We start from the raw sequence: 14,328 nt of genomic DNA, 5'->3' as shown, positions 1-14,328 counted from the left end.
CGCCTGCCCCAGCCAGTACTAAACAGCGCAGGCGCCGGAATTGAGTGGAAAACAGCGCGGAGGGGGCGGCGCCCGGCGCCGAAGAAGATTTGAGTGACTGAAGTGTGGCGGTTGCAGCAGAGGGGTTAAGACCTGCCTCCAGGGCTAAAGAGAGGTATTTTGGCGAAATTATAAAACGCTTTATTTTGGCTATAACTGCACCACAAACTAAAAGAGCCACCTTGTTAGAATGCAGCATTACTGCTGCACAAGGTGGCTCTTTTAGTTTATAACGGCTGGAGGGGGTGACAGAGTCCCTTTAAGCCCCTTTTCAGACTGATGGTTTTTCTATGTGCTGTCGTTGTTCAAAATAGAGCGCACACTGACCAATGGAAGTCAATGGCCGAGTTCAGATGCCCACTTCTTCTACGCAAGCCGCCATGCGCAAACAACACAACAAACATACCAAAGTCTCTTGGGTTTTTCAGATAACTCACCCATTAAACTCAATGGGCTTGTGAAAACCCACACGATGCCGTACAGACGCTATCCACGTGGTATCCATTCTTACACAGATCCACTGCGCAGATTACCTAGGGAACTGTATTATCCTGGTGTAAATGTATTATGCCTGGTATTTTTATCTATTTTTTTTTTGTATATAGTGAATGTCAAAGGTGGACATATAGATAAAATCCAGTTACAGTGGACAATTTTTTTGTATATTTTTCTGAGCTCCACATAAGTAGGGTCTCTTGCTATCTGTAAACGGTAGAGATCTGTCACTCAGTGTAAGTCAGGGAGAAGCCCAGTGAACTCTTCTCTGGGGCCGGCATACGGGCAGCCCACTAGTGATTGACAGCAGCATGTCAGCCACCAGTGGAGGCAGTGGAAGTGATCCCTGCAGAGCGCTCCCTACCTCAGTCCCTGCAGTAGAACGGGGCTTATGGCTAATAAAGGTGCGGATTTACTCCTGGTCATGTCATCTGTTCGGGGGTAGAATGAGCTGATAGGTTCCCTGCAAGGACATCAATGACCTATCGTCCATGTCAGATCGGTAGGAGTCCGGCAGCTTCACTTAAATGGAGCTGGACGGTAAAGATTCTGACAGGTCCCCTTTCATGCTAATTTGTTACCAAGTTTTGCAACACAAACTTGACTTTTCAATGAAAGTACACCTGCCTCATCAGTCTAAGATCTATGTAATAATAATAATATATCAAGTTCTCATAATGGCCGTATAGTCTTGAAATAACAATTTGCATTAGTCTGATGCTCATTTTTTAACTCCTTCCTGCCCAATGACCTATTATTAGGCAGGTGTATAGAGTGGATTCACACCAGGCAGGTGCCGGCTGTATTATACAGCCAGCACCTGCCTGTAACAGCAGCGATGGGAACTAGCTTGGATGCTGCTGTCAATCACTGATGGAAGCATGGTGGGGCATCAGTGTGGTCACCAGTCTGCCGCACTAGTTGATCAACAGGTGCTAATGGTTTGCCATGGCAATTGGGAGGGTCTGCGGAAGTCCCCTATGGCTGCCATGGTCAGACGTGACCAGTTTCTGCTCCTGCTTTATGTATGGTGCCTGTGTGTGTATATAAAGCCCCTGTCCACATGCCCCCCACATCTACACCTTATATTGTCACCGATATTGTCACAGTCTGCAGCACTTGAGGAAAAATGTCTGTGGTTTTGGCAGAGGTATAAGCCAGGAACATGACCCCCCCCCCCCCCCCAAAAGAAAAAAAAAAAAAAATTGTCTTCGATTACTTACAACTTAATTTTGTCCTTGTCAGATGAGGGGGGTGGCTTTGCTAAAAAGGATTTAGTGGGAAGGGGCCTGGCCTAATGTGCGATACTCGGCACTAAAAAAAAATACCCCAACATTGTGCCACCCATTTCTTGTACAGAGTAGGCCACCTACTAGGTGCGATCTGAGACTGGGCCGTCTAAAGGTGCGTCAGACTTCTCAAACACCTTTTTTAAGTGTTAAGCTTTTCTTGTTGCCGTGCCATGTAATAAGTCTCGCATATGGCACCACCCAATATTAGTTGTCCATTTTGCTTTGCCCCAAGGACAGGGTCTGCTATCAGATTGGGATTCCTTGGGCTAACAGAGGAATCCCCCGTCCTCCTTACAAAACCCACCCATCTAAACCTTCATCATCGCATGCACACAGTCGGTAATATATAACAGATTTGTGAGGCTTCCCATACAATAGACCCTAGTAGTAGTAGCAAGCGTTTGAATACCAAGCTCCTTTTACATTTTCCTCTGCTGGACCTTTTGGGTCTCATTATCTTTTCAGCTTTTGGGCAGCCTACCGGAGAATCTGCCGGTGCTGCTGTCGGCCAGTCTGACCTTACATAGATTTCAGGTTAGATGATTAATATCTGCCTAGATTGATAAATATAAAACATTCATGGGGCGTTCTCAAGATTGGAACTTATCCCCTATCCATAACTTCCCGATTGCTGGGGTTCCTTCCACTTTGACCCCTCTGAAGAGTCCCGTGTGAATGGAGCGGTGGTTAATCAGGCGCACTGCCGCTCTATTCATTCTTAATTGGACTGCCGGTGATAGCCAAGCTGATCTTTGGTGCATCCAGTAAGAATGAATGGAACAGATCGGCCACCTCTCCATTCACACCGGGCTGTTCAGAGGCTCAGTTCTTAGGATTGATGGCGGTCCCAGCAAGGATGCTGAAGTCCCAACATGCCCAACCCTTCTTTCCTATGACAGTCGGGATATCATTCCACACAGTTGAGTGACTGATCCCCATACTCTGACCTGCCGCTAACATGTATGGCCATGTGTAGAACCTGTGTGACGTGTCCCTGCCGGGCTGGTGGATTCTGATGTTTTTATTGCTGTAGTGTTTTGGAAATAACTTAATTGTGAAATGATTAAACTGTGATTAAAGGGAACCAGTGAGTAGTCCGGAGGTGGATCGGTGACTGGCCGCTTACGATGTGTGGCCGCTCATACAGGGAAGGCTGTCAGTCCCTCCCACTGGACTCCAAGGGATAGAAAGATTGGGGATTTCACGTTCCATTGTTTTCTTCTTCTTATACATTTTGAGCTCCTCCATCTCTATAACATGGAGCACAGCACGTACTACAAGGAAAGTGTCATCAAAGCTCCACGGGTGTCCGGGCTGCAGTGTCAAGGGATGAACCGACCGGCAGCACCAAACCACTGCAGATCACCGACTTGTTGGCTGATTGACAGAAATTTACTGACCTGATTGTACGGGCAGAACAATCTACCGGTGCGCACTGAGCGATCTGTAATAATATTAATAATAATCGGTATAGGCTTCATTATTCTCGGCAGTGCGGGTCATGATTGACAATGTGCTGCTGAGAATGCCGAACTTTTATGCAGCACGAAAAATCCTTTTACTTTTATAGACTGCAGCCCATCCTGACATGTTTGCGGTCCCACTGCTCCAACCCCGACTCTCGTTTCGCAATCGGCTTTTTCAAGGGGTTTTGAACGGGTTTTCTCAAATACGTGTCATTATTAAATCAGATGATTTCCTTCTGTATTTCAGGGATGCAGAGTTTACTTCCATTTTATTAAATGCAGTGCATAATATGGTGAAAGACCAACTTTGAGGGGGAGGAAATGATTCTATACAGCATGAGTGATAAATGGAGCATTGAGCTCAGACCAGGTCAGGATTCAGGGCTAACAAATTAATTCACCTATTTTGGCCAGTCACTGGGCCATGTAATAGTTAGAATCAATCCCTATTTTTTTCATCAATTTGCCAAACCTGATAAATTCACCAGTGAATTCTGATGTTCCGCAACTTAGCAAAATGCAAATTAGGCGAAAATTTTCCTCGGTCCCATGATCCACTTATCTGGATGTCTCCTTGTACTATTCAGTCTAAAATAAAGGAGGAAGGTTCAGATCGTGTTCTCTCCCTCTACTAACCTACCTTTGCCTGACCTTGCCATCTCCGTGTGCGGTTCCACCATTACTCCCCAGCAACACATCCAGTGTCTTGGGGTCATACTTGATTCCGAGCTTTCATTCACCCCCCACATCCGATCACTGGCTTGCCCTCGTTATCTACACCTCAAAAACATTTCCAGAATTCGACCTTATCTTACTTTCGACTCTGCAAAAACTCTTAGGGTACTGTCACACATTGGCACTTTGATCGCTGCGACGGTACGATCCGTGACGTTCTAGCGATATCCATACGATATCGCTGTGTCTGACACGCAGCGATCAGGGACCCTGCTGAGAATCGTACGTCGTAGCAGATCGTTTGGAACTTTCTTTCGTCGCTGGATCTCCCGCTGTCATCGCTGGATCGTTGTGTGTGACAGCGATCCAGCGATGCGTTCGCTTGTAACCAGGGTAAACATCGGGTTACTAAGCGCAGGGCCGCGCTTAGTAACCCGATGTTTACCGTGGTTACCAGCGTAAAAGTAAAAAAACCAAACACTACATACTTACATTCCGGTGTCTGTCCCCCGGCGTTCTGCTTCTCTGCACTGTGTCTGTGCCAGCCGGAAAGCACAGCGGTGACGTCACCGCTGTGCTCGCTTTCCGGCCGGCCGGCGCTCACAGTGCAGAGAAGCAGAACGCCGAGGGACAGACACCGGAATGTGAGTATGTACGTTTTTTTTTTTTTACTTTTACGCTGGTAACCACGGTAAACATCGGGTTACTAAGCGCGGCCCTGCGCTTAGTAACCCGATGTTTACCCTGGTTACCCGGGGACCTCGGCATCGTTGGTCGCTGGAGAGCTGACTGTGTGACAGCTCCCCAGCGACCACACAACCACTTACCAACGATCACGGCCAGGTCGTATCGCTGGTCGTGATCGTTGGTAAATCGTTTAGTGTGACAGTACCCTAAACCTGGAAATCACCTAACACTAACCATGGCTTGTTTGTAGGGCCTCTACGTACATGGGGTCCTGCGTGTACAGCTGCGGTACTGCATACCCTTCCGGTTTTATGGCGGTTTGCATGTTTTTTATGACCGTTTTTCATAATATTAGAAGAAAAGTTCTGCCTTTCCTGAATCTACTGCTCTGAACAGACGAGATTCACCAATATTGGCCCCCGTTTGCCATGATGGTGTATGACACGGGAATCCCTTTGTTACAGCGAGCAGCTGACATAATCATTAAAGGGAAGGTGCCTCATTGTTTGCCCAGAGAAATTTTCTCATGTTAAAAGTGGTCTGCAGGATTGGAAAAACAGCGCCACACCTGTCCGCAGGTTAAGCCTGGTACTGCAACTCAGTTCTTTTGAAGTTAATAAGAGTCTCTGCAAGTTAAATGTCACCCGTACAATGTATAAGACTCGGCGATTCGGCACGGTTCAGTGATCACATGCGGAATCACCTGCATTCCAAAGCCGGCAGCTCTGTGGACGCCGCGGACTAATACTGAACATCTGCACATGCCCTAAGAGTTGGGGGGGAGAGGGCACCCAGTCTCCCACCCCACAATCCTCACCACAAGCACAGGGTGCCGGTAGCATTGTCATGGCTTCCTAAGAGATGGGGGATTAAGCTGTAATTGCATTGTAGCTCTGTGCAACTGCAGAAGATTCTGTAACATGACCAAGAGTGACTGACCAAGTGTTCACAGGATTGATTGGAAAACTTACAATACGATTAAATGAATATAGACAAAATATAATTTTTTTTAATTATCTTTTTTTCAGTACATCCTATCTATCTATCTATCTATCTATCTATCTATCTATCTATCTATCTATCTATCTGTATATGTATCTATATATATCTACTATATAATTGTCTAAGGGGTACTTCCGTCTGTCCTTCTGTCTGTAACGGTTATTCGTTCGCTGATTGGTCTCGGCAGCTGCCTGTCATGGCTGCCGCGACCAATCAGCGACTCGCACAGTCCGGAAGAAAATGGCCGCTCCTTACTCCCCGCACTCCCTGCCCGGCGCCCGCATACACCCCTCCGGTCTGCCCTCACACAGGGTTAATGGCGGCGGTAACGAACCGCGTTATGCGGTGTAATGCAGTCCGTTACCGCTGCTATTAACCCTGTGTGACAAATATATAAATGTGTGTATATATATATATATATATATATATATATATATATATATATATATATATATATATATATATATATATATATAATTATTGTCTAAGGGGTACTTCCGTCTGTTTGTCTGTTACTTTACTTCCGTCTGTTTGTCTGTAACGGAAATCCCGGGTCGCTGATTGGTCGCGGCCGGCCGGGCGTGAACAATCAGTGATATTGGGGCAGGATTTTAAGCACCGTTTCACTTTTTACTATTGATGCTGCCTATGCAGCATCAATAGTAAAAACATATCATGTTAAAAATAATAATAAAAAAACCCCAAAACATATTCTCACCTTCCGCCGTCCGCAGCAGCCTTTCCCGCTTCTCGCGACGCTCCGGTCCCAAGAATGCATTGCGGCAATGACTCAAAATCACGTGGTGGTCTCGCGAGACCGCTACATGGTCACGGGTTATTGCCGCAAGGCATTACTGGGAACGGAGCGTTGCGACGAGTATCGCTAAAGACCTCGGCTGGATCCGGGAACCGACGGAAGGTGGGTATATATCTATTTTTTATTTACTTTTCTATTTTAATTGTTTTTTTTTAACAGAGATATGGTGCCCACATTGCTATATACTGCGTGGGCTGTGTTATATACTACGTAGGCTGTGCTATATTACTACGTGGCTGTGCTATATTACTACGTGGCTGTGCTATATTACTACGTGGCTGTGCTATATACTATGTGGCTGTGTTATATACTACGTGGCTGTGTTATATACTACGTGGCTGTGTTATATACTACGTGGCTGTGTTATATACTATGTGGCTGTGCTATATACTACGTGGCTGTGCTATATACTGCGTGGCCTGTGCTATATACTGCGTGGCCTGTGTTATATACTGCGTGGCCTGTGTTATATACTGCGTGGCCTGTGTTATATACTGCGTGGCCTGTGTTATATACTGCGTGGCCTGTGTTATATACTGCGTGGCTGTGCAATATACTATGTGGCTGTGTTATATGGTACGTGGGCTGTGAGACTCTTTTTGCCCGGGGCCCTCAAAAACTTGGAGTTGGCCCTGGCTTCACTGATTGGTCGCGCTCGGCTGACCGCAAACAATCAGCGACAGGCGCAGTCCGGCCGCGAATTGCTGCGGGATTTGAACCACGCTTCGCTGATTGGTCGCGCCCGGCCAGCCAAATCCTGTGTATTCATTGCATTATTCTAAAATCTTCATAAATAAACTATATACTGTACAAATTCTAGAATACCCGATGCATTAGAATTGGGCCACCATCTAGTGCTAAAATAAACGGTTTTATTCCGAAACTTCAACCTGTCTTGCAGAAAACAACTCTCATATTACTTTACTAGATGGTGGCCCGATTCCAACGCATCCGGGTATTCTAGAATATGTATGTAGTTTTTGAAGATTTTAGAATAATGCAATGAATACACATTATTTGGCCAGCCGGGCGCAATCAGTGAAGCCAGGGCCAGCTCCATGTTTTTGAGTCTGACAGGCCACGTAGCATATAGCACAGCCCACGCAGTGTATAGCGCAGCCCACGCAGTGTATAGCGCAGCCCACGCAGTGTATAGCGCAGCCCACGCAGTGTATAGCGCAGCCCACGCAGTGTATAGCGCAGCCCACGCAGTGTATAGCACAGCGGGCACCATATCCCTGTTAAAAAAACAATTCAAATAGAAAAGTTATACACTGTGTGCAGAATTATTAGGCAAGTTGTATTTTGATCACATGATACTTTTTATACGTGTCGTCCTACTCCAAGCTGTTCAGCCTTGAGAGCCAACTACCAGTTACCGTAAGTAAATCAGGTGATGGGCATCTCTGTAATGAGGAGGGGTGTTGTCTAATGACATCAAAACCCTATATAAGGTGTGCTTAATTATTAGGCAACTTCCTTTCCTTTGGCAAAATGGGTCAGATTTGACGGGATCTGAAAAGTCCAAAATTGTGAGATGTCTTGCAGAGGGATGCAGCAGTCTTGAAATTGCCAAACTTTTGAAGCGTGATCACCGAACAATCAAGCGTTTCATAGCAAATAGCCAACAGGGTCGCAAGAAGCGTGTTGGGCAAACAAGGCGCAAAATAACTGCCCATGAATTGAGGAAAACCAAGCGTGAAACTGCCAAGATGCCATTTGCCACCAGTTTTGCCATATTTCAGAGCTGCAACGTTACTGGAGTAACAAAAAGCACAAGGTGTGCGATACTCAGGGACATGGCCAAGGTAAGGAACGCTGAAAATGACCACCTCTGAACAAGAAACATAAGATTAAACGTCAAGACTGGGCCAAGAAATATCTTAAGACTGACCCTTCAAAGGTTTTATGGACTGATGAAATGAGAGTGACTCTTGATGGGCCAGATGGATGGGCCAGAGGCTGGATCAGTAAAGGGCAGAGAGCTCCACTCCGACTCAGACGCCAGCAAGGTGGAGGTGGGGGACTGGTATGGGCTGGTATCATCAAAGATGGACTTGTGGGACCTTTTCGGGTTGAGAATGGAGTGAAGCTCAACTCCCAGACCTACTGCCAGTTTCTGGAAGACAACTTCTTCAAGCAGTGGTAAAGGAAGAAGTCGGTATCGTTCAAGAAAAACATAATTTTCATGCAGGACAATGCTCCATCACATGCCTCCAACTACTCCACAGCGTGGCTGGCCAGTAAAGGTCTCAAAGAAGAAAAAATAATGACATGGCCTCTTGTTCACCTGATCTGAACCCCATAGAGAACCTGTGGTCCCTCATAAAATGTGAGATCTACAGGGAGGGAAAGCAGTCCACCTCTCGGAACAGAGTCCGGGAGGCTGTGGTGGCTGCTGCACGTAATGTTCATCGTAAACAGATCAAGCAACTGACAGAATCTATGGATGGAAGGATGGTGAGTGTCATCATAAAGAAAGGTGGCTATATTGGGCACTAATTTTTTGGGGTTTTGTTTTTGCATGTCAGAAATGTTTATTTCTAAATTTTGTGCAGTTATATTGGTTTACCTGGTGAAAATAAACAAGTGAGATGGGAATATATTTGATTTTTATTAAGTTGCCTAATAATTCTGCACAGTAATAGTTACCTGCACAAACCGATATCCTCCTAAGATAGCCAAATCTAAAAAAAAACCCACTACAACTTCCAAAAATATTAAGCTTTGATATTTGAGTCTTTTGGGTTGATTCAGATCATAGTCGTTGATCAATAATAAAAATAATCCTCTAAAATACAACTTTCCTAATAATTCTGCACACTGTGTATACTCACCTTCCGTCGGCCCCCGGATCCAGCCGAGGTCTTTAGCGATGCTCCATTCCCAGTAATGCCTTGCGGCAATAACCCGTGATGATGTAGCGGTCTTGCGAAACCGCCACGTGATCTCTGGTCATTGCCGCAATGCATTCTTGGGACCAGAGCGTCGCGAGGAGCTGGAAAGGCTGCCGCGGAAGGTGAGAATATAATTATAATATTATTATTTTTAACATATGCTTTTACTATTGATGCTGTCTGTTACAGACAGACAGAAGTTACAGACAAACAGACGGAAGTACCCCTTAGACAATTATATAGATAGATAGATAATAGCTGTGCATGCAAGGGGTTAATTCTGATTGTACGAACAGCTACCCGAGGGACCCTCCAGGCTCTCTGACACTCCCTCCAGGCTCTCTGACACTAAGGGGCCCCATACATGCTGACCTAACTATCTCTAAAAAACCAAATCGGACATGCTGGGTCCCTGCCTTAAAGTCGGGCTGCACCCATGTTCATTAGCCTTGTCGGCTGAGTTAGCCGATATCGGTGGGTTTGGCTAATGTTAGTCTAGTGTGTATGGGGGTCTTAAGCCACATCCCAAGGTATGTGAGTCCATTACATGATTATAATCATTTTCTCACTGGTGGATCAGTAATCTGTACATTAGTCATTTGATGGGATTATAATCTGTTCTTTTTGGCAAGCCTATGCAGAGCAGTGGGGATCGGGAGAGGACAGCGGGGGCGGGGAGAGAGCAGCTGCCTGAACCAATGACGATACGGGGGTGTGTCTTAGACTACCACAGACTCCCTGCTGACACTGTAGATGAGCAGTAGTAGCTATGCTGCAAGATTTGAATGGAATGTAATAGTTGTCCGTTGTGAATCTCCTTTTTTTTCGCCCCTGAAACCTCATGGTAACACATTTTGGTTTTCCATCCTCAGGTTACCTTTGATCCTGAGCCCAGCTGTTCACAATGGCAAGCCTGGGTTCCCAGAACTTGTTATCGTACGTGGAGGAGGGTAATGTCGCCGCTCTGAAGGCTCTGCTGGAAAAATGCAAGGATGTGGATGAAAGAAACGAGGTACGTCCTGCAGAAAATGTATTAAAGGGAAAGATCCTTTGTATTAGGGCTCGGTTCCTAGAATTCTTTTTATCTGATTTTTGCCACGAATGTCTTGCCAAAACCTTACGACTAGCAGTTTCCGCAGCAGCAGCGACACGTGAACACTCTGTTACTGTGCTGAGCGGGGGCAATATATCCATCCCTCAGCTATCTGGTGTGGTTGGGATCATCTGACCTGGTGAGGAAGAATACGTCCATGTGAGTCATGTGAGCCGGCACCGTGCACACAGCCGTCACGTTGTCGCTCACTTCTATGTTCCATGTGCAGTATGTGAAGGGTCATCCCCGTCCTATATAGCTGGATGTTTCCAAATAAAGAGCACTTCTGTCATTTACTGCACGCTAAACATTTTCAGCCACTCTTGAGATCTGAACTCTTCCCCATTCACCTAGGAGACCGACCACCGCAGCTGTGTAGCCTGTAAGCTTAGTAGAAAAGAGGTTGTATGTACGTGCCGCGTACGTTCTGCAGTCTAGCAGCGGTGGTCGGTCTCCAAGGTGTTCCCCTTGTCCCTATAGCTATGTGTAGGGTCCAGAGGCCATTAAAGGGTTATTCTCATCTGAGGCTCTGTAGCTAGGATATGCCATCACCCTAATAATTAGGGATCTGATCTCTCGGACCACCACTGATCCTGGGGTCCCCTTTACATCAGGGCTCTCCTGGCCACCCGCTGCCTTCAGATGAATGCGGTTGGATGCACACAACTGTGCAGACGTGCTACTTTCCTATTTTATTCTCTGTTATATGTCTTTTGTTTTCCAATGCCCTGACTGTGGCGAGCGTATACACAGCATTTGTAATGCGGGTGACGGACAGCGATCCAGCCTGAGCCATCGAGGAGACCGATCTGCTTCAGGCTCCTTGCTCCTTCCATACAGTGCAGCTAAGCTGGAGTTGCTTAGTTTTAATTAGTAACTGGAATCTAAATATTTTTTTTTCCTCTTTGCCTTTAATTAGATCTCATGTTGGGGCACTAGGTGGCGCTGTCTGCACAGGAAAGCTACAACATCTAGAAACATGAGCCTCAGTGGATAATATGGGCACAAATCTGACAATTAGTCAATTAGTCCTATGTTACTGACTGCCAAGACATGAGCACGATGATCTGCACAGGCCGGCATCAAATGACTGTTAGTGATGACAGCAGCGTGCATTGCACAAGTACTTAAAGGGATAGTGTCCTCTTACAATGTTATTACATATGGCTAAACTATGCTGCAGGCCGAAAGTTGTCTTGAGCAATCTGTAAAAAAGCTGCATGTCCCATTTGTCTTCCAGAATGGGCAGACGGCCCTGATGTTGGCAGCAGAACAGGGCAACCTGGAGATTGTTCAGGAGCTGCTTCAGCAAAGAGCCAACTGCAACCTAGAAGATGTGGTGAGTGTCTGGCGGTGCGGTCTATCGGGAAATGTCACACTGTGTGATACTGTGCCATGTCCGATGCCCGTGGCACTTAGAATCGGATGATTAATAGAGGACTTGGAAGTCAGAAATGCTTGCAAAGTTGTGACATACAGTATCAGCTTTTTCTTAAAGGGGTGGTGACAGCTCTTTTTTTCATTAGTCTTTATTATTACTTGTTTCCGTTTAACATAAAAAATGATGCTTTTCCCTTTAACTAATGGGATGCTGTAAGGATCCAGGTGTTTTTGGCGTTTTGCATCCTGTAATCTCTGGGTGTAAACCATCCTTACCTGGTTATTCACTCTTCTCCATGGCTGTCTGGCAGGTTCCTGCTTTGCCTGCACGCCGATGTTTTACAGCTTTTCTTCCTAATCTTGGCTCTGTTCTCTTGCAGGATAACTGGACCGCTCTTATATCTGCTTCCAAGGAAGGACACGTGGGGATTGTGAAGGAGCTGCTGGACTGCAATGCCAACCTGGAGCACCGCGACATGGTACGTGCACCCTGCGTCTCCAGCGTCGGTAGGAGACGTAGTTTTGGGCCTGCTGGTCAGAGAGGACGCTACCAGTTTCGTGTAGATGGAACCTGAATACTGATTTTATCTATTGAGTGCAGATTTTGTCTATTAAAGGGGCCAGCGTGTTCCATAAAACAGATATGAAGCCGTTAGTTCCTTTTAATGGCGAATTAAGGATCTTGTGATCGCACCTGTTGAATGACCTTGATCTACCTCCCTGTTTCCCATTCCTTTAAATGAGACATTTCTCCCATTTTTTTTTTTCCCCAGGGCGGATGGACGGCCCTTATGTGGGCTTCTTACAAAGGATGCACCGAAGTTGTGGAGATGCTTCTCTCTAAAGGAGCAAACCCAAATATAACCGGCCTGGTAAGATGCAGCCTTATACTTGTAGGGTCTCTCACCGCTATCTTCGAGGGGGTATCCACATCTTAGACATTTCTGACGTATCTGTAGGACATGCTGTAAATATCTGATCTTCATTCTGTTTCGGGGACTCACCCCTGTAGGTAGAAAATGGCCCTGACTAATATTGCTATGAATGAAGACGAGGGAACTGTTGGGTGGCGCGCCATTGACTTCTATGGGAGTTGAGAAAGTAGCCAAAAACAACTGCTCGGCTAATGTCAGAACTGCCATAGAAGTCATTGGAGCAAAATACGCACACATCGCCACTGACAACTGTGTGAAATCGGGCCATGTTTTTTGAGATGGTTGGGACCCTCATCTAGAAGGCAGTGGGGACTCATGCATAGTAATGACCCCATAAACCCTCTATATAAGGTTATAGGAGTTACAGAAGTTTGTAGGAAATAGCACAGGTTTCCCTAATTTGGGGTCATTAGATTAAATTTTTGCTTAAAGGGGTTATCCAGGCTTCGGGCTGAAATCTGCAGTCACTCTGATTCTCTGGTGCTAGTAATGTCACCACAAATATGCGATTTGCATGCTCCTTGCCACATTCCTACTAGACATGTCCACTTGTATTGAGCGAGGCCAGACACGTCTAGTTGGCACCTGACCGCGTGTATGCAAATAGCCTGGACAAACCCTTGACTGAAAAATGTATTTATATACTTAATTTTACGGCATGTATTTTCTCATGTAACTGGACTTGCCTGTAAGCTCTGTGACGATCACCCGAATGATCCTGATTGCGGACAGGTTCTTTCTAGAGTCTGTTTTCTTAGCGTACCCTGAATACTATAAATGTATTTCTGGAGAAGTCTGGAATTGGTCTGTCTATGGAATAACATGAATAATTGAAGCTTTTAAATGACTACATCATTTTGTGCCGTCTTCATCGTCTGCATTATCCATTGGATAGACGTCTCGTCCCTTGTAATTACATGTTGCTGGCGAGATGTGATATTTGTGGTTGCTCTGCAGCCTTTAAACATTGTCATGATCATGAAGATAAAAAAAAATTCCACTTTCTCCTCTCCTGCTCTTATTTTTTAGCAATACAGCGTGTACCCGATTATCTGGGCGGCCGGGCGAGGTCACTCGGAGATTGTCTATCTTTTACTGCAGCATGGAGCCAAAGTCAACTGCTCCGATAAGGTAGAGAGTTCTGTCTAATTACTGTGATTGGGAGTTTAGATGATCTGATAATTGGTAAATGAGCTATACGCGTAGTCATTGGCTCGTCTATGCCTGCAAAAAAAATAGGACCTCTCTGATCCTGTATGGGGACTGCACGATCATATTGGCGATCGTCCTGTCCCCATCATTGTTCTTCGGCCTAGTCTAAACCATCCGGTAAACCAGCACTGAACAACTTGTAATCTAGTCAATCAGGGCTCTTTAAAGGACACTGGTCACCAGGTTTTTAGCCCCAGGTTTCTAATACAATCTGTGTTTTATTAGCAGGAGATTATCACTGTAGGACTAGGTGTCCCATGCCAGGCAGTCAAGCTATTCAGTGTAACCCCGCCCCCACCACTGACTTGGTGGCTACCTCAGCATTCATAGCTCTGCTA

General features: G+C 45.9%; 1 protein-coding gene across 3 annotated transcripts in view; it reads left to right on the top strand.

Moving 5' to 3' along the window:
• Positions 1 to 14,328, top strand: part of KIDINS220 (kinase D interacting substrate 220) — a 152,723-nt gene that overhangs the window by 16,742 nt on the left and 121,653 nt on the right. For all 3 annotated transcript variants that reach the window (XM_077291392.1, XM_077291391.1, XM_077291393.1), the window contains exons 2-6: positions 10,243 to 10,382; positions 11,704 to 11,802; positions 12,224 to 12,322; positions 12,617 to 12,715; positions 13,808 to 13,909. In XM_077291392.1, the coding sequence (XP_077147507.1) occupies positions 10,275 to 10,382; positions 11,704 to 11,802; positions 12,224 to 12,322; positions 12,617 to 12,715; positions 13,808 to 13,909 (507 nt within the window). In that variant the 5' untranslated portion in view covers positions 10,243 to 10,274. The remainder of the gene's footprint in view (positions 1 to 10,242; positions 10,383 to 11,703; positions 11,803 to 12,223; positions 12,323 to 12,616; positions 12,716 to 13,807; positions 13,910 to 14,328) is intronic.

This window comes from Ranitomeya variabilis, chromosome 2, assembly GCF_051348905.1.
Source record: "Ranitomeya variabilis isolate aRanVar5 chromosome 2, aRanVar5.hap1, whole genome shotgun sequence".
Lineage (NCBI taxonomy): Eukaryota > Metazoa > Chordata > Amphibia > Anura > Dendrobatidae > Ranitomeya > Ranitomeya variabilis.
The sequence above is the reverse complement of the archived record's forward strand: the minus strand, read 5'-3'. Positions and strand labels throughout refer to the sequence as shown.